Consider the following 20,271-nt stretch of genomic DNA (forward strand, 5'->3'; position numbering starts at 1 on the left):
AATAGTGAGAGGGCATGCAACAACTATAAACAGATAAGAAACGTTTATACAAGAATAGAGAGAGAAGCCCTAAGACAGTTTGGGGAAGACATCATAAAAGTAATTTTTTTATTAAATAACAGAACAGAGGAAGGAAAAACAATTGAGAAAAAAAAAAAATCCATACACAAGATTAATGGTGTCCTCTGTTCATAAAATATCTGTAACAGTTAGACTTAACAGCTGTAGGCTGAAGTTTGGAGGGAAACAACTCTGGGGAAGCGAGTTCCAGAGAGAGATGCAGTTTGGAGAACGAAAGAATTCTGATAGGCAGAAGTTCTGCAATATGGCTGGGTGACATTCCAGTCATAAACGCTCCCAGATGCCCGTGTAACATGAGGGAAGGCATGGAGAGGTGGCACCATGGACGCAACTTCGTCTGAGCATTTGCCATAAAAATATCTTAAATAATGCAAGGGAGGCAACATTCCTTCTTACTTGTAGGGCAGGTAGTTCATTTGTTATGGCAGGGTTGTTAATAGTTCTAACAGCTTTGTTCTGAATTTTCTCTAGTTGTTTTAATGCAACCTCTCCACATCCATTCCACAAGGATGAGCAATATTCAAGATGAGAGTGCACATAACTCTTATAAATTATAGCTAACTGCTCGTCAGTGAAGAAGTTACGGACTCTGTACAATAATCCAAGTTTCTTTGAGGCAGTTTTAGCAAGTGATCTAACATGAGAGGTCCAGCTGGGGGCATTGTTAAGTAAGATGCCGAGAATTTCAATACTTTTGGAGATGGGAATGTTAGTAGCACTGAAGGTAATATACGGATCTGGCAATATCTGTCAGTTAGTAAATTGTATATATTTAGCTTTACAAGCATTAAATGAGAAGGTTGTTTTGTCCCCATTCACTGATCGTCGATAGGTCTTGATTTATGGAGATGGCTCTAGGTAGAGATATTAGACTTTGTAAATGGGTGTCTGAGTGTCATTGAACTATGTAGTGCTGAGTCATCTGTATATGAGTGGATGGGATTGTGGGTGACAGATAAGAGATCATTAATATGAACCAGGAACAGGGTTGGTGCCAAAACTGATCAACCGAAGCTATTTTACAGCTACATCCGAAGCAAAACCAAAGTAAATGATAAAATACAATCCATTACGGATGAAGGGATCATCTATACACAAGAAAAAGATATATGTGAAGCACTAAACAAGAATTTCCAATCAGTTTTTACAGAAGAAAATAATTTTGAGAGGGATGATATGGAACATGCATGCCCACACATATTACCAGATACAGTGGAACCTCAGTCCTCGAACGTCTCACATGTCGAATAAATCGGACCTCGACCAAAAAATTCAAGAAATTTTTGCTCCAGAGGTTGACCAAAATATCGGACCTCGACCAACCTGAACATTGCCAAACAAAGGGAAGCTGGGCGACCGACAGTCACACGTCCACCTTTGTTGTTCGTCAACGTGGTTATCCTGCTGTGCTTCACATTTTTCTTGATTCAGTGCAGTATTAGCCCCTAATAATGGCTCCAAAGAAAGCAAGTTCATCCAGTATGGCTACTGGTAATGAAAAGAGGAAAGTAGTGCGGAAAATAATTGAAGAAGTGGAAAAATTATTGCTTATCTTCATCAATGAGAAACAGTTAGCAGGAGACAGTGTTAGTGAGTATATAATTTGTGAAAAGGCAAGAGAAATATACAGTCACCTCGTAAAGGAAAGCACTGGTACTTAAATAGGTAAGCATCTGGGGTCTTGGAACGGATTAAAATGATTTACATTATTTTTTATGGGGAAAATTAGTTCGGTCCTCGACCAATTCGGTCCTGGAACAGCCTTCCAGAACGGATTGTGTTCGAGGACCGAGGTTCTACTGTATACAAATATCAGATAAAGAAATACAGGAGGAGTTAAGTAAATTAGACAAAGGAAAAGCAATTGGTCCTGACGAAGTTGCATGTTGGATGCTACATGAATGTGCAAAGGAGTTAAGTAGACCATTATCTTTAATATTCAAGGAATCCTTGGGTCAAGGTAAACTACCAAATATTTGGAAGAAAACATTGTTCCCTTATTCAAGAAAAGGAATAGACTAAATCTACTCAACTACCGACCAGTATCACTAACCAACCAGTTTGTAAGGAATGTTTTGGAAAAGCTGATAAGAAAAGTTTGGGTAAACCATCTAGAACACCATATGATAACAGAAAGACAGTTTTGTTATAGAAAGGGAAAATCATGTGTTAGTAATCTATTAACCCGTGCCGTCTCGGCGACGTGAATTAACGCGGCAACATTGCAAGGTCCCTAATTTGCACAATTTTCAATTTTCGCGAGTGATTTCGCGAGTGATTTTTGGCATGTACACACGGGACACCTTCCTCTATTCCTCTACAAGATGAAAAGCAGGAACAATGCCTTACACCGCATAACCTCTTTCCCCCCCCCCCTGCACGCCATTGTCTCGGCAATTCACCTGTTACCAGTGCCCTTGCCAATAAAGACATTCAGGGCCAGGGTGATTCCCCAATCGATGACAATGTAGAGGACATAGTTTACATAGCATTAGAGGAAGAAAAAGTCAGAAATGATGATCAGGTAATGTGGGAAAAAAAAGGTCATGAATGGTGATGAGTTAGTGAGTGAAACAATGCTTATAATGCCTATATTACTGTTTGAAAACCCATATACTCTTGTACTACATATAAATTCGTACCAAGTAAATAAATACTGTTTATGAGTGGATAAAATAGTTACCCTCCCATAGAACTCGTTTTCTTTGGTGCCAGCCTGTTAGAAAACCCAGTCAGGTAAAGAAGTACTCGCACTTAAATCGGGTATTTTAAACCTCAGGTGAGCGATTTCTTTATGAATTTTCGATGTTTCTCACCAAAAGCAGATGTTTGAGCAAAAAAAAAAAAAAAAAAAAAAAAAAAAGTCCAAAAACGTCGGGATGGGGCGGGTTAAACTACTATGACAGAGTTGAAGAAACATTACAGAAAAGAGAAGGATGGGTGGACAGTATCTATCCAGATATCAAGAATGCATTTGACAGAGTACCGCACCAAAGATTTTTATGGAAACTCTATCATCAAGGAGGAATCCGAGGCAAACTGTACTGTTGGATGCAAGATTTTCACAGAAAAAGGGAAATGAACTCATCATGGAGGGAAGTGACTAGCTGAGTTCCACAGGGCTCAGTGCTGGCGCCAGTTATGTATTTAGCGAATATAAATGACATAGTAGTAACAGTGGAAATGGAAGCTATCTAAATACGTTTGCTGATGATGCAAAAATACAAAGAAGAATACTCTTGTAGGGACCTACAAAAAGAATTAAATCTCATGAATAGAGTAATACATGGCAAATGGAATTCAGTGTGGACAAGTGTCATGTAATCAAGTTTGGTAAAAGTGGAAAAAGACCTGATTGGGATTATAAGTTAGGGAGTAAAACTCTACACATATCAGAAAGAGAGAAGGACCTAGGTGTGATTATCAGTAACAGTCTATCTCCGGCTGACCACATCAGTGAGAAGGTACAGAACATGTATACACTGCTTGCAAACATGAGAATAGCATTCACATACATAAATGAAGACATGTTGAGAAAGATAATAACATCATTCATCAGACCAACCATGGAGTATGCATCGTTAGTCTGGAATCCTCATCTCAAAAAACATAGATAAGATTGAAAAAGTTCAAAGAGCTGCTACCAGATGGCTACCAAGCTTAAGGGATCTAAGGTACGAAAGAAAGACTAGAAAAAGTGAATCTGCCGACACTACAAGGGAGAAGGAAAAGAGGAGACATGATTATGCCATATAAATGTGTCTCAAGGAAAGAGAAAATAGACATAAATGAGTATATAACCAATGGGGAAGCATCAGGAAGAGGACACTGCAAAGAACTGCATGAAAAGAGAGGTGATAAAGACGTAAGGAAATTCAGGTTCCCAAATAGGGCAACTGATCCGTGGAATGCACTACCGAATGAAACAGTATTTGTCAAAACAATTCATAAATTTAAGGCTATGAATGATAAAAGTGATTTAATACACGGAACAGTACGAGCTTGACTTAGTCCTGTTAAGATACAATTAGGTAAGAACACACACACACACACACACTTTTCAAGAGTGGGTGTAATTAAGTACGCAACACAGTTCTCAGACATCGTACAGTATTGCAAGGATGGCTCAGTCAGCTTTACCAGTGTCCACTCTGCATCATTTCATATAATCTTCTGTGAGTGTACAGTGTCTCCTTTTATACATCCCTTGATTGAACGGCTGATCACCAATTTCAAGCAGCAACCAAAATGTACTCGCTCTTCACACAAGAAGCCTTAGCTGTCCCCACAATACACAAAATTAGGAAGTGCAATATACAGATCGCCCTGTATTACAGTAACACTCAGTCTGAATTACTAAATAATTTGGTGAGCTGAAGGTTTGAAATCTTCAGTGGATGTAAAGTCAAAATTTGCTATGATGCTCATAGTATAATATGGTTTGGCTTGTGATTCTGAGGGTTATATTCTCATCAGCTTAAGAGGCTTTGTAATCTCTTTCTTTAACTATTTCTTTTTTTTATATACCACATTATTCTCTTATATGTTATTTCTATCCCTTTTTTTATCAGCACAGACTGCAAAAATACCTTAAAAGTAAACAGTAACATCCCATGTGCAAAAATATACTGATGAAAAAGAGGTGTTACTAAGCTTCCTTAGACAACAAGAATCAGGCCTGAGCTAACAAAAACTGATTGAAGTAAGATTATTATACTAGAATATGTAACATATAAAAAATAATACAGATATACAGACTGAAATAAGCCATACAACACAATCCGGCTTAGCTATTACTAATGTTTGTATGATGGGTGTGTTTTCAGCCCCTGTGCACGGTACTACTACTCAGCGCTGACGTTGCTGTTAAATGTGGTGGTTGAAAATGCTGGCACACACTATGCTGGTGCACTACTGCTGCAGATACTGGTGCCAGGGTGGGAGCTGTGGCACATCACGGTGGCACTGGCAGTTGTGGCGGGACTCTACACCGTGACGGGGGGCCTGGCTGCTGTTATGGTCACCGATGCCATACAGGCAGTGCTGCTGCTGGGGGGATCCATCATTATGACTGTGGCTGCAGTGAACCGGGCAGGAGGATGGCACGTCATGGTGGCTGCACAACCTCAAGGCTATATGTCACTCATCAGACCCGTCAGTGATCCCATCATGCCCTGGCCTGGTTTACTGGGAGTCTTCATACTTGGCCTCTTCTTCTTTGCTACTAACCAGTTCATAGCACAGCGTATGCTCAGTGCAGGGAGTGTGAGGGAGGGTCAGTGAGGTGCGCTGTTTGCTGGAGCACTAAAATTATTTGTTTTGTTTATCATGGTGGTCCCAGGTCTGGCTGCATGGCTATTATACCCTGACCTGACCCGTCCTGACCTGGTCTATCCTACACTCATGTTTGACCTTCTGCCACCTGGTCTCCTTGGACTAGTATTGGCTGGGTTCCTAGCAGCACTCACGTCTGCACTTGACTCCTCTCTCAATGCAGCAGCCACAGTGGTCACCATGGACTGGGTTCGACGATTTTGGCCAGACCTCAGTTCAGCATGACTGAAGTTGGTGGGTCAAGGAGTCACAGTGGTAGTTATGGTGCTGGCAGTGGCATGGGCACCTCAAATACAACGCTTTCCCTCACTCTTTCAATACTTCCAGAAAATTTTCTCTTACACGGTACCACCAGTTCTGGCTGTCTATATTATTGGGTTCCTCTGGCCTGGTGCTAAGCCACATGCTGCTTTACTTGCTCTACTTCTTGGAACACTGACAGGGGCTGCTCTTTTCCTGGAAAATGAGATCTACCACTCTATCCATATCCAGTTTCTCTACATACCACCAGTCCTCGTAGGTTTCACTACCCTGGTCTTAATTGTGGGAAGTCTTGTAGTGCCAGGAGGTGTGCGGGAAGACAGGATTATATTATGGTCATTGGAGCAATACAGGGCAGAGACAAAGGAACTAGGAAGCAACCCCCTCTGGCAAAATTACCGTCTCCATTCTATCCTTCTGCTTGTTGTCACTGCTACTATAATTGGTATCTTCTGGTGAGGAGTAACAGACTATACATTACTGTTATTCTTTTCTCCATATCTGGAGAATCTTTCGCAAAACTTTCTTTTATTTCCTCACCATCACCATGCTTTTCAGACTTGTATTGGACACGACGTGATCTCTCATACTACGTGTACAAAATGTGGACTTTGAAAAAATATCAAAGAACGTAATACCAAGACATATATAAATAGTACGAAGTGATCTCTCCTTCTCACAATTCATATATGTCTTGACATTATTTTCTTTTATTTTTTTTCGAAGTCCACATTTGAATATATATCGTCACCCTCATACAGCAACTGCCTAAGTCATTTTTTTTTTTTTTCGGGAAATCGAAAAAAAAACTGTCTCATTGTCTTGACTTTCAATGACTTAGGCAGAAATTTGAGGCGCATTTTAGACCACTCACACCCTAGACCTGGCAAAGGCAGCTATATCAGTAGGTGTGCCACGTGATGAAGAAATTATTTAGGCAAAAATCTAGAAATCGCCGAAAAATGACTTAGGCAGTTTCTTTATGAGGGTGACGATATGTACAGAAAACATGTAAAAAAAAAAAAAAAAAAGTGTAAAGACATTGTAACATGACATTGCTTTTATTTCCACAGTCTATATACACAAGAGTCCGGAAGTTGAAAAATAAACTATCTCGATAAATGGGCCAGAGAAATACGGACTGGTAACCCAAACGGTGAGGGTTCTCAGTCCGAATTTTCGTGGCCCATTTATCGAGATAGGGAGGGAGGTTCCATGCCCTTCCCGAGGATGCTTCCAAGAGCATATGCTGCTCATCACTTTGCTATATACCATGTCTTGCATTGCTCTGCCCAGTTAAAGCCATGCAGAGCCATACAAGTAAACATGGCATACAACAAAGGATGAAGAGGGCTTTGTTAACATGCACTGCTAAACACTGTGCAACCGTGCAGCCTGGGTTTGCATTAATGCATCATAAAGATCAGTACAAAATATTTTCGCACATAGAAAGCGCACCCAACTCACTTGACATATGCCAGTTTCAGTAATTACTCTCATATCACTAAACGACTGCGCGATACTGTATTATTTGTCAAAATGGCATACCTCACACCACACCACGCCCTATCCCACGTCAAACCACACCCTGCCCCGCCTCACACCACACCCTGCCCAGCTGCACACCTCACACCACATCACACTGCCACATCTCACATCATACCCTGCCTCGCCTCACACCACACCCTGCCCCATCTCACACAACACCCTGCTCCGCCTCACACCTCACACAACACCCTGTCCCGCCCCACACCACACCCTGTCCAGCCTCAAACCACACCCTGCCCTGTCTCACACCACGCCCGGCCTCACTTCATACCTCACACAACACTCTACCCTAGTCATACCACACCCTGCCCCACCTCACACCACACCCTACCCTGCCTCACGCCTCACCCTGCCCCACCTCACGCCACAGCCTGGCCCACCTCACACCTGACCACACCCAGCCCCGCTTCGCCCTTCACACCACAGCCCGCCCAGCCTCACACCTCAAACCACACAACACCCTGCCCCCCCCTCACACCTTACACCACACCACACCCTTCCATGCCTCACATATCACTCTGCCCTACTTCACGCTACATCCTGCCCTGCCTCATCCCTCACACTACACCCTGCCCCACCTCACACATTACACTCTCCCGCCTGACACCACACCCTGCCCTGCCTCACACACACCCTGCCCTACCTCACACCTCACGCCACACTAAGCCCTGCCTCACATCTCACACCACACCCAGCCCTGCCTCACACCACACCCTGCCCCCCCTCAAACCACACCCTGCCCTGCCTCACACCTCACACCACACCCTGCCACGGCTCACACCTCACACAACACCACACCCTGTCCCACTCCACACCTCACACTGCCCTGCCTAACACCATACTCTTCCCTTCCTCACACCACACCCTGCCCTGCCTGACACCACACCCTGCCCTGCATCACACCTCACACCACATCCTGCCCCTCCTCACACCACACACTGCCCTGCCTCACACAAAGCCCTGCTCCACCTCAAACCACATCCTGCCCTGCCTCGCACGTCCACCACTCCACACCCTGCCCTGCCTCACACCATACCCTACCCTGCATCACACCACACCCTGCTCCACCTCACACAACACCCTGCCCTGCCTCACACCACACCCTGCCCTGGCTCACACCTGACACCACACCCTGCCCTGCCTGACAAAACCTTGCCCCACCTCGCACCTGACACCACACCCATCCACGCTCACACCTCACACCACACCACACCCTGTCCCACCTCACACTGCCCTGCCTAACAGCACACTATTCCCTGCCTCACATCACACCCTGCCTTGCCTCACACCTCACACCACACCCTACCCCACCTTACACCACACGCTGCCCTGCCTCACACAAAACCCTGCTCCGTCTCACACCACACCCTGCCCTGCCTGACACCTTGCCCCACCTCACACCTGACACCACACTCTTCCACGCTCACACCTCACACGACACCACACCCTGTCCCACCTCACACTGCCCTGTCTAACAGCACACTATTCCCTGCCTCACATCACACCCCGCCCTGCCTCACACCTCACACCACACCCTACCTCACCTTACACCACACGCTGCCCTGCCTCACACGAAACCCTGCAAACACACCCACTTAAACTCGTAACATCTGCGAGTGGGACCACCTTAACTCACTAAACAATAATAATGATGATGGCATAATTTTTAAGGCAAAAACTGTAAACAATATTACACCTAAAGATAATAAATCATACTTCCAGTGTGTTTTCTCTCTAAACATCTGTCGAAGTAGTCCAACAGAGTACTATATTTTTATATTAGGATTACATGAAAAATAAAGTTGGAACGGTTTTGAACAATCATTCCAAACAAAATTTAACAAAGTCAAGATCCATTCACTGAAACATGCCTGGATGCTGCATTAACGATTGTCATGGGCAGTAGGAAGGAAGGAATAATGAACTAGAACCAAGTCATAAATGGGCTACTTGGCACTGTGACTGGCTTTGAACTGGTTTTAGTGATGAAATGGTTTAACAATGCACAGGGAGGAGTGGCGGGTGAGTGTGTCAGTGGGAGGTCCTTAAACTATCCATGTCATAAAACCAAATGTCTAACCTGATAGTAGCAGCAGGAAAATGAAGGCCTGAAGAAAAATGGAAATATCAAGAAGAGAGATGGGACAGAAGAGAAAAGCACAGTAAGGTGAGAAAGATTAGAGACAGGCCCTTTTTAGTCTCCTATTAGGACAAGGAGGGATGTTGGATAAGTATTTCAGGCCTCTTTTAGTCGCCTCTTAGGACAAGGAGAGATACTGAGGAAATATTCATACCCCTCCCCAGGGAACGTCACTGGCGGAAGGAAACAGTTATTCACAATTACTGGCAAAAGGAAAGTTATTCACAGTTACTGGCAAAAGGAAACAGTTATTCACAGTTACTGGCAAAAGGAAAGTTATTCACAGTTACTGGCAAAAGGAAACAGTTATTCACAGTTACTGGCAAAAGGAAACAGTTATTCACAGTTACTGGCAAAAGGAAACTTATTCACAGTTACTGACAAAAGGAAACAGTTATTCACAGTTACTGGCAAAAGGAAACTTATTTACAGTTACTGGCAAAAGGAAACTTATTCACAGTTACTGGCAAAAGGAAACTTATTCACAGTTACTGGCACAAGGAAATCATTCTTTACAGTTACTTGCAAGAGGAAACAGTCACGGGTAAAAGGAAACAGACACTGGCAGATGGTAAAATAGCCACGGGTAGAGGGAAAAACAGCCACAGGCAGAGGGAAAAACAGCCACAGGCAGAGGGAAAAACAGCCACAGGAAGAGGGAAAAACAGACACGGATAAGGGAAAAACAGCCACAGGTAGATGGAAAAACAGCCACGGGTAGAGGGAAAAACAGCCACGGGTAGAGGGAAAAACAGCCACGGGTAGAGGGAAAAACAGTCACAGGCAGAAAGAAAAACAGTCACAGGCAGAGAGAAAAACAGCCACAGGCAAATGGAAAAACAGCCACAGGTAGAGGGCAAAACAGTCACAGGCAGAAAGAAAAACAGTCACAGGCAGAAGGAAAAAGAGCCACATTCAGAAAGAAAAAGTCACAGGCAGAAGGTAAAACGGTAACAAGCAGGAAAAAAAAAGTCACAGGAAGATGAAAAAAAAAAATCACAAGCAAAAGGAAAACAGCCATGGAGAAGAAAAATTAACAGAAAGAAGGAAAAAGTCACAGGCAGAAGGAAAAACAACCACAGGGATGATTTCAGACAGTTTTACTTCCAATTTCTTAACTCCCCTAGCATCTCTTCCCTAGTGATTTATTTTTGGATTTATTCTTGCAATCAACAGGTAATATTAGAACGTAGGGAGGACTTATGGCTCAGATGGGCTCGTGTTACTGAGGCAGCTGCCCTAGCACCTCTAAGTGATTTATTTGTGGTCTTATTCTTGCCACCACCAGGCAACTTACAATTCTGGAAGGACCGATGGCTCTGGTGTCTGAGAGAATAGGACAGTGAAGGTATAATCGGCATAATAAATCACTTAAGAAAAAGTGTTGAGGGTTAATGATGGCAATATCTTCCAGTTCAAAAGGTAAAAAATGAATATAATCTGAAAACATGTAAAGTGTACCAATGGAAACTAGAAAAGCACAAATTTGCATAAAAGACAAGTCTTTACTATCAACACTGCTGTCCCTACAACAAATAGATAAGGAATAGTAGTTAGGGAGCTTCCTCTTAAATGCAGGGGTCTCAAGCTGACTAGTCTAACCCCTAGAATAAATCACTATAGAAGAGGTTAGAGAGCTTCCTGTCACTTGTTTGAACTTACTCCTGCCAACACCCAATAATTTTATCCAGCTTTGGGGTATTTTCTTAGTGAAGGGGCAATAATGGCTATATCTGACTTCTGTTCCAAGTCTCCAAAGCTTATCAAAACTATTTGGAAAATTTAAGGACGAAATAAGGCACAAGGGGTGACAGTCATTTCCAGGGATATGGTTGTTAGCATACCAATTTAATTGCTGCACGCCACACACCTACTGCAGATAATTCCACTTGTGAGTTTTTAACATTCTGCAAGATTCTTGCAATCTTAGCTTCCTCAGCTACTTAAGCACAGGTTTTTGTGCATTTTGACTAACATCTATTGAGGTAAAGTTTTGCAGCCAACTGGCAATTAGCAAAAGCTGGTATCAAAACTAAGATTTCAAAACTATACAAGTTGATCACTACGGCCATCAGTGACTATTTCAACAGACTGGCATGTAGATAATTCAGTAGGTAGAACAAATTTAAGAGCCCTCACCTGTTTAGTATCCAGCTGTGTTGCTCCCCCACATCAAAGGTGGTGGTTATAGCAGGAGTGGCCTCCTCTGCTGTGATGCTGCCCCTCCCCTCCAACTGCCCTGAAATGCAAATACATTTTAGAACTCATTAACCCTTTAACTACAATGACAGTGCAACCTCAACACTAAATTTTATGCTGAAGGACGTAACTGAAGGCTGTATCTAATCCATCCATTTCAAGGATTATCAGTTAATATTCTATACGTATTACTGAAAAGGAAAATGGTGGACTATAGAAGGGTAATTTCAGCCTGAAGTCTTCCAGATTCACGTGCAGATAAATGAACCCACAACTGAGTTAAGGGCTCTAGTAAAGAAGTTTTTCTCACTGATAAAATATGCACACCAAAATTTGCCTAATAACCAATGCATCTATTCCTTTACACGATTATGATACTTCCCTATTCAAGTTCAGCTAATGTAAAAAGCGAGCTGTCTAGGAACAATCTTCATTTTCATCTTGATCTTTTCCACCTAATGATGGGGTGAGGCAGGTTGCAGAAAACACGGATAGGGAAAACACAATAGAGGAAGCACTTAAATTTACATCTCAACCTCTTTACCCACCTAAGGGCTCAGAAAAGGAACTAATCAATACTTCCTTCCTTCGTCCATTTATAAAGGCTCCCAAATGCTTGCATGCATCTGTCTTGATCAACTATTGGCAGCTCTCCTTGCTGTTTGGTCTCTAGCAGTTTCTCTATTTGTCCTTGAGGCCACACTGACTTTATCCCCGGTCTTTTTCAGTTTCCCACTCACAACTCTACACTCAATAGTAACACCTCTCGCACTGTGCACCCAGTTGTCATCCTCCATCCTCTTCACATGCCCAAACCATCTCAATCTACCGCTTCTCAATCACAACACTAATACATCCAAATCCCATCCTTCCAAACCATCTCAGTCTACCCCTTCCGTTTAACTCTATCCTTAATGTTCTTATCTATCATCCTCTGCACCCAGCTGTCATCCTCTCTACATTCCCAAACCAGCTCAACTTACCCCTTCCTCTCAACTCCACCCTCGGTGTTCACACCTTTCACCTTCTGCACCCAGTTGTCATCCTCCATCCTCTCCACATACGCAGTGAAATGGACCGCATTAAATTCTATGACTGCACCCACATACGGTAGATATCATACTTTACCTCTGCCTTCACTCATACTGGATAAAACTGTTATGGCTCAAGGTTTCAGTCACAAGACTTCTCTGATATTTTTTGCATAGTCTACTGTACATTCTGTTTAATTTTAAAATCAGTATCTAAATGACTTATGAACAATTAGGCTACTGAAAGAAGCAAAATGGCAAAGGCGTGCAGGGAAGCCAATGTCATTCTGCCATTAAGCTATATTAAACTACAAAAGCACATAAATCTACACCAGTTTAAGGATAAAATATCTCATTCAATTTCTTAACTGTGAGAATAATGATCTCACCACTTAGCTGTACTGTAGTCTGTTCTTCATCTGATGGAATTGGCCCACTCCTACTCCTTTAGTACTATACTGACACAATTTCGTTAACGTTATAGTTATGGAGTTAGGAATGAGTCTTCTTGGTAACTGTAAGTTTGTTTTCGCTGGACAGAACTAACACTCCCAAATCAATGTCGTGTGATTGCTTGAAATTTAGTAATCCAGCTATCTATCTTTTGTATCACCAGACACCTTAATCCAATAGACAGAAAGCAGCTACACACAGATTGCCCCCACCTTGCCCTGTCCTCTGCCATTTGGCTGCCCTCCCTCCAACTCTCTTCCCCCTCACCCCTCTTTCTCTCTCCACTCCATTCCTCCAACTCTCATCCCCCTGTTCCATCTCTCTCTCTGCACTCCATCTCTCCAACTCACAACTCTTTCCTCCTTCTATAAATCTCTCACAACTCTATCCCTCCATTTCATCCTTGTTTATACTGTAATGTAGGAATGAGCCTCCTTGGTCAGTTCAACCTTCCATAGTTACCTAACCAGACACAGACAGACAGTACTATACTCATCTGAACAGATTTATACACCTCTTCCAGGCAGCCAAGCCCCTCTGCTACTTGAGTTCTCCAGGGAGTCTCCCATCGCTCCTCTTCAACCGTAATTAGGCTGCCCTCTCTCTGGAACCATGCTATCTCGATGCTGTTCACAACCACACGATCCAAGGGCCACTACAGGAACACCACTACAATGATTGTAGAAATACAGTACAAATTATTTCCATTTAGAGTAGACAATTATACAGTAGATAACACTACTGCTTCTGCCTTCTATATGCCTTAGATTTTTGCCTTATGCAGCCTATTTCACAAAGTTCAGTAGCAAAACAAGATAATGCAATATGGTTATCCTTTCCACAGCACGTCTTCATGACCAGCAACATATTCTAGTATTCATCTATTGTTTAAAACACAACTCAAGATCCCGGGACAAATTTTAGATCAAGTCAGAGTGAGGAGCACAGCATCACCGGGGTTTTGTTGCAACTAAGGTTTTAAAGATTGGGAGCTGCCACTTTTAGATCAACTTAACCCCTTCACGCGCAGATAAGTTAATAAGTTTTGTGGGACATGACGCACCTGCTTTTCTCCCCCCCCCCCCCCGCCTGCTGTGTGCTCCAAAGATGTGTATTCTCAGCTTGTTTTCACCAACCAAACATATTTCTTTTGCCACAAAACCCACATACTCCTATTCGTCGATGTTTGTTCTACACGATAACCAAAAAAAAAAAAAAAAAAAAAAAACACGCTATACATATGTTACAGTCGTGTGAATAAACATTCAAGAGCATACATTTCACTTCCCAACATCATAAGTCGAATGTTTACTACTCAATCTCTACATGTTATACATCATTGGAAAGGGAATTTTATTAGCTTTCGAATGCCGGAGGTCCCAGTTTGATACAAGGTATGGTGTTCGAGTAATAAGTGAAAAAGTAAAACCCATTTCCAACAGACTTTTTTTTTTTTTTTTTTTTTTTTTTATTCAAGGAGCTCTAGTGAAAAACGTTTCACGCCTCTGTCATGTTTTTATTTTATCACCCTATCCAGAATTTAATTAGCTTTCATTCGAGTCCACAGCAATGATCCTAGGCCTCATAGTTTTCGAGAAAAATGCAAAAAACTACGGAGCACCCATGTCGTGTTGTGACTGTAGGACAGTTTCCTGCCTTCCTCTAAGCTACTGCACGTATTTCACCAATTCTTTGTACACTAGATATGCACACTATATTCACATGATTCACTGTCACTATTATTATAGCTGAATACTCACATTTGGTGCAGGGTAGAGGCAGTGTAGTTGATTAGAAACAGTTGCATAATTTTCTTTGGGCCAATGGTTGATTACGACCAGGATTGCTTCACAAACACCAAATATCCTATTGCAAACATCAAATCTAATCACAACAGTGCCCAAACACTATACACAAGCACTACTGGTACAGTGAAATGTGTTGTATGGCCCGGATGGGAGTAAGAGTGGAAATTTAAAGGGACAGAGCCACGCAGTACCTTCCCCAATCACAGCTCATTTGGTACTGAATAACCTATCCGCTCTCTTGCTGGTATCGGGGCCCACAGTTGCCAACTCATTACTTTTGACAAGGAGCAGGGAAGCTATGACGCTTCCAAAAATGACGCCGATCAGCCAAAAACTTTTCCACTGATGAAAGTTTCTTTGCTTTAATGACACCAAAAGTATCAATGAATATAGTCGCAGCCACACCCATATGACGACAAATGCGTCATCGTGTATGAAGGGGTTGAAATGAAAGTTTAATAACTTTATCTTACAACTCCCTTCAAGACAGTGGGCAGTTTAGGCAAAGTTCAAGAAGATTATGGTTGCTTAGTTTGAAGGAAGACATTTTTCAAATGAGTCCGTTTACCCTAACCTGGCCTAATTTTTCTTTGGCAGCTTACTTCATGTAGTTCATTGACAAAGACAATACTACAACTCTACATCCTATCCATAGCACTTCTTCACGACTAGTATCTGTTAATCTCTTGTTCCAGCTAAGCTATAAAAATGGAAAGTGATATTTTAGGCCAGGTTTGAGTAAATCACTGGTATGGTAATGTCATTTTTTAGTTATGCAAAGAGTTTCCTTGGTTTCTAGCCAAAGTTATCCTCACAGTCTGATTATGCTTGACCATGAAACAACTGAAAAGGGACTAAGGATCCTTATGAAGAGCTGGTTGTGAGTCATGAATGAGCCTCCTTGGTTTCTAGTCAAAATTACCCTCCCAGTCTAACTAGGCTTGGCCATCAAATAGCTGACAAAGAGTCAGGGATCTTTACATAGCTTTTGCATTGAATTTTAGCCTAATTAAAGAATGAGTCTCCTTGGTTTCAAGGAAAAATTACCATTCCAACCTGACAGGCCTGGCCATAAACTAACTGAAAAGCGGTTACAGATCTATAAGAAGACCTTGGTCTTGAGCTTCCTTGGTTACTAGTCAAAATTATCTTTCCATCCTAACTGCATTTGGCCATAAAGTAACCGAAATGAGGCTAGGGATTCTTGTCATAGGAGAAACTGTTATACATGATTTTTTCCTCTCCAGAAAAGCCATGTGGATGTAACAAAAAAAAAAAAATGAAAATGCTTTGGCATAGAAATTAAATTAGTATCCAATTAAATGTCCCCTCCAAAGTGATGGTTGTGGTTGTGGTAGCTGTGGCAGCCCTCTACAGCTAAATGCCTTGATGCTGGAAGGAGTGCCCACAAATTAACCTCCATGACATTTTCTTTACTGTCTGGCTGCCCTCCACCAACCCGCACCCCTGAAAAAGAAAATCCACATGTAAGCCATGACATTAAAAACTCCATATATATATATATATATATATATATATATATATATATATATATATATATATATATATATATATATATATATATATATATATATATATATATATATATATATATATATATATAAAACAAAATTCAACACCCACAAGCTCCACAGACATACACCCTAATTTACACACACACACACACACGCACATGCACCAAAGTCCATACATAGCTTTTACCCTACTTTCTTACGATTTCAATTATCTGAGTAAGCTTTAGAAATACTCAGGGGTGGTCACAATGCAAACAAAAACCAATATCATCATAAAAGCAACTAATGGAATGATGAGGGAAAAATAAATTACCAAAATCGTAGGCCCTTCACCAGTCCACAGTTCATGCCAGAATGACCAAAACCAAAAGCCAGCCAATTTCACCAGCTCCCACATTCTTTCCTCCTCCTCCCTCCCTCCCACTTCCCACTAGGACTCCTCCCCACTCCACCAATTTGTCTGGTGCTACCTCCTCCCTCCCTTCACACCCCTTTTCCTCCTCCTCTCTCCCTTCACACCCCTTTTCCTCCTCCTCTCTCTCTCTCCTTTCTTCCTTTTCCTCCTTTCCTTCCTTGACTTTCCACCTTATCATCCTCCTTCCCTCAACCTCTTCCTCCTCCATGAAAAGCACGCTTCCCCCATCCCCTCTTCCCTCCCTTCCTCCTTTACCTCCTCCCTCCCCCTCCATCCGCCCCTCCTTCCTGCCTCTCCTCCAACATCCTCCTCCCCTTTCAGCCCCTTCTCTCACCCTCCATTCTCGATCCATTCTCTCTGGTTTTCTAGACATTTGAAATGTTAGGGCCATATATAATTAAACACCACATATATATATATATATATATATATATATATATATATATATGTATGTATGTATGATTAGAAACCAAGGAGATTCATAACTACTTCATTATTCTCATTCAAAATAGTAACCAAGGAGACTCATTGTTGCCTCAAATACTACACCTTTATATTCATTCCATAGGACTTCGTGGTAAGAAAATCACCTTCCTTTCACCTTGACCGATACAGATTTTTTGTCCATTTCCCGTGGCTCTATATCCTCTCCTTTGCACCTCTTCCTACCAACACGGTGTTAATCTGTTGTTGAAACTCAGACAATACTATGGGAATACATAATATTCCATACCACTTCCTTGTGACTATCAAATTTTTTTTAATAATCTCGTTACAAATGGATAGAGAGAGAGAGAGAGAGAGAGAGAGAGAGAGAGGGGTCTTGGGAGGAAGTACAAGATAATGACCGGAACAGGAAATCTTACATATGCTTGAGCGGTGTTGGCCAAGAAGGAAAATCTGTGTCTGACATTAAGTTTGGTGCAGTGTGTGGGAATACCTGGCCATGGATAGCCAACTGAGAATGGGATAATGAGGCGAGGTGAGAGATGAAGTGTTTAGTTAGCGAGATTGTGATGTGGTTAGTGAGGGCAGTGAGGGGAGGCAGTGCAGTGAGGTGTGTGATGGAAGTGGTGTGTATGGAGTGCGGTGTGTGGTAGGTGAGACGTGTGGTGGGTGTGGTGTGTGGTGTGTGTGGTGGGTGAGGCGTGCGGTGTGTGGGGCGTGCAGTGTGTGGTGTGTGTGGAGTACGGTTTGTGGTGTGTGGGGAATGCAGTGTGTAGTGTGTGCAGCGTGCGTGCGGTGTATGGTGTGTGGGAAGTGTGGTATGTGGTGCGTGGGGAGTGAGGTGTGTGGTGTGTGGGGGTGCGGTGTGTGGTGTGTGGGGGGGGGTGCTGCGTGGTGTGTAGGGGGTGAAGTGTGTGGTGTGTAAGGGGTGAGGTGTGGTGTGTAGGGGGTGCTGTGTGTAGTGTGTGGGTGGTGCGGTGTGTGGTGTGTGGGTTGTGCGGTGTGTGGTGTAAGGGGTATGCTGTGTGGTGTGTGGTGTATAGTCTGTGGGGGTGCCGTGTGTGGGGGGGGTGCTGTGTGGTGTGCGAGGGGTGCGGTGTGTGGTGCGTGGTGGGTGTCCTGTGTGGTGTGTGGGGGTGTGGTGTGTGGGGGGTCCGGTGTGTCGGGGTAGGGGGTTGGGGGTGGTGGGTGGAGGGGGATGGGTGGGGGTTGGCTGGTGGGGGGTATGGGGGGTGGGGGTGTATGGGTGCGTGGTGTGTTGGGGGTGCAGTGTGTGTGTGTGTGTGTGGTGTGTGGGAGTGCAGTATGTGGGAGTGTGATATATGGCAGTGCGGTGTGTGGGAGAGTGGTGTGTGAGAGCGGTGTCCGGGAGTGTGGTGTGTGGGAGTGCTGTGTGTGGGAGTGCGACGTGTGGGAGTGCGGCGTGTGGGAGTGCAGTGTGTGGGAGTGCAGTATGTGGGAGTGCAGTATACGGGAGTGCGGTGTGTGGGAGTGCAGTGTATGGGACTGCAGTGTGGGAGTGCAATGTGTGGGAGTGCGGTGTGTGGGAGTGAGGTGTGTGGTGGGTGAGATGTGTGGTGGAGGTGGTTCATGTTAGAGGTAGATGGGGTGTAAGGTGGGTGGTGGATGAGGTGTAATGTGGATGTCTAACGGTGATGTGTAAGGAGAGTGAGGTGTGTGGGGTTGGGAATATTAGGTGTGAGGTTGGGTGAACGTGTGGTCGGGAGGGATGAAAGGGGTGATACAAGGCCAGGTGAGGAGTGACAAGGAACAAGGAGAGGTGTATGGTGGGACAGGGTGAACTGTGAAGTGAGGCTAGTTTAGTATGAGGCTTAAAGTGGGGGCTGGGTGAGGTGTGAGGTTATGTAGAAAGAGGTGTGAATTGGGGCAGGGTGAGGTACGAGATGGGGTAGGAGGTGTTCGGTGGGGTAGGGTGTGGTGTGAAGCAGGGCAGGGTGTGGTGTGAGGTGGTGCAAGGTGTGGTGTGAGGTAGGGCAGTGTGAGGTGGAGCAGGGTGAGGTGTGAGGAGGGGCAGGGTGTGGTGTGAGGTGTGAGATGGGGCTAAGTGAGGTGTGAGGTGGGGCAGAGTGTGGTGTGAGGTGTGAGGAGGGGCATGGTGTGGTGTGAGTCAGGGCAGGGTGTGGTGTGAAGTGCGAGGCGGGCCATGGTGTGGTGTATGGCGTGAGGTGGGGCAGGGTGTGGTGTCAGGTATGAGGCGGGGCAGGGTGTGGTGTATGGTGTGAGGTGGGGGAGGGGGAGGTGTGAGACGGGGCAGGGTGTGGTGTGAAGTGTGAGGTGGGGCAGGGTGAGGTGTGAGGCGGGGCAGGGTGTGGTGTGAGGTGTGAGACGAGGCAGGGTGTGGTGTGAGGTAGGGCAGGGTGTGGTGTGAGGTGCAAGGTGGGGCAGGGTGTGGTGTGAGGTGTGAGGAGGGGCAGGGTGTGGTGTGAGGTGCAAGGTGGGGCAGGGTGTGGTGTGAGTTGTGAGGAGGGGCAGGGTGTGGTGTGAGGTGTGAGACGGGGCAGAGTGTGGTGTGAGGTGTGAGGTGGGGCAGGGTGTGGTGTGAGGCAGGGCAGGGTGTGGTACGAGGTGAGACTGAGTGTGGTGTGAGGTGATGCAGGGTGTGGTGTGAGCCGTGAGGCGGGACAAGGTGTGGTATGAAACAGGGAGAGGTGTGATGTGAGGCAGGGCAGCGTGTGGTGTGAGGTGTGAGGCAAGGCAGGGTGTGGAGTGAGGCGGGGCAGGGTGTGATGTGGTGTGAGGTGTGAGGCAAGGCAAGATGTAATGTGAGGTGGGACAGGGTTTGGTGTGAGGCGTGGTAGGGTGTGGTATGAGGTGTAAGGCAGATCAGGGTGTTGTGTGAGGTGGAGCAGGGTGTGGTGTGAGGCAGGACAAAGAATGGTGTGAAGTGGGGCAGGGTGTGGTGTGAGGCGGGGCAGGGTGTGGTGTGAGGCGGGGCAGGGTATGGTGTGAATCAGGGCAGGGTGTGGTGTGGTGTGAGGTGTGAGGCAGGGCAGGGTGT

At 44.4% G+C, this 20,271-nt stretch overlaps 1 protein-coding gene across 1 annotated transcript in view; it reads left to right on the forward strand.

Moving 5' to 3' along the window:
* LOC145411866 (sodium/mannose cotransporter SLC5A10-like) overlaps nt 1–5,640 on the forward strand; it is a 34,013-nt gene extending 28,373 nt beyond the window's left edge. Inside the window, exons 2-3 of the mRNA XM_080281825.1 lie at nt 4,908–5,356; nt 5,423–5,640. Of these exons, the coding sequence (XP_080137951.1) occupies nt 4,908–5,356; nt 5,423–5,640 (667 nt within the window). The remainder of the gene's footprint in view (nt 1–4,907; nt 5,357–5,422) is intronic.
* The last annotated feature ends 14,631 nt before the right edge of the window (nt 5,641–20,271 follow it).

Source organism: Coenobita brevimanus, chromosome 91 (genome assembly GCF_032717465.1).
Source record: "Coenobita brevimanus isolate Jiangsu-jjx chromosome 91, ASM3271746v2, whole genome shotgun sequence".
Taxonomy (NCBI): Eukaryota; Metazoa; Arthropoda; class Malacostraca; order Decapoda; family Coenobitidae; genus Coenobita; species Coenobita brevimanus.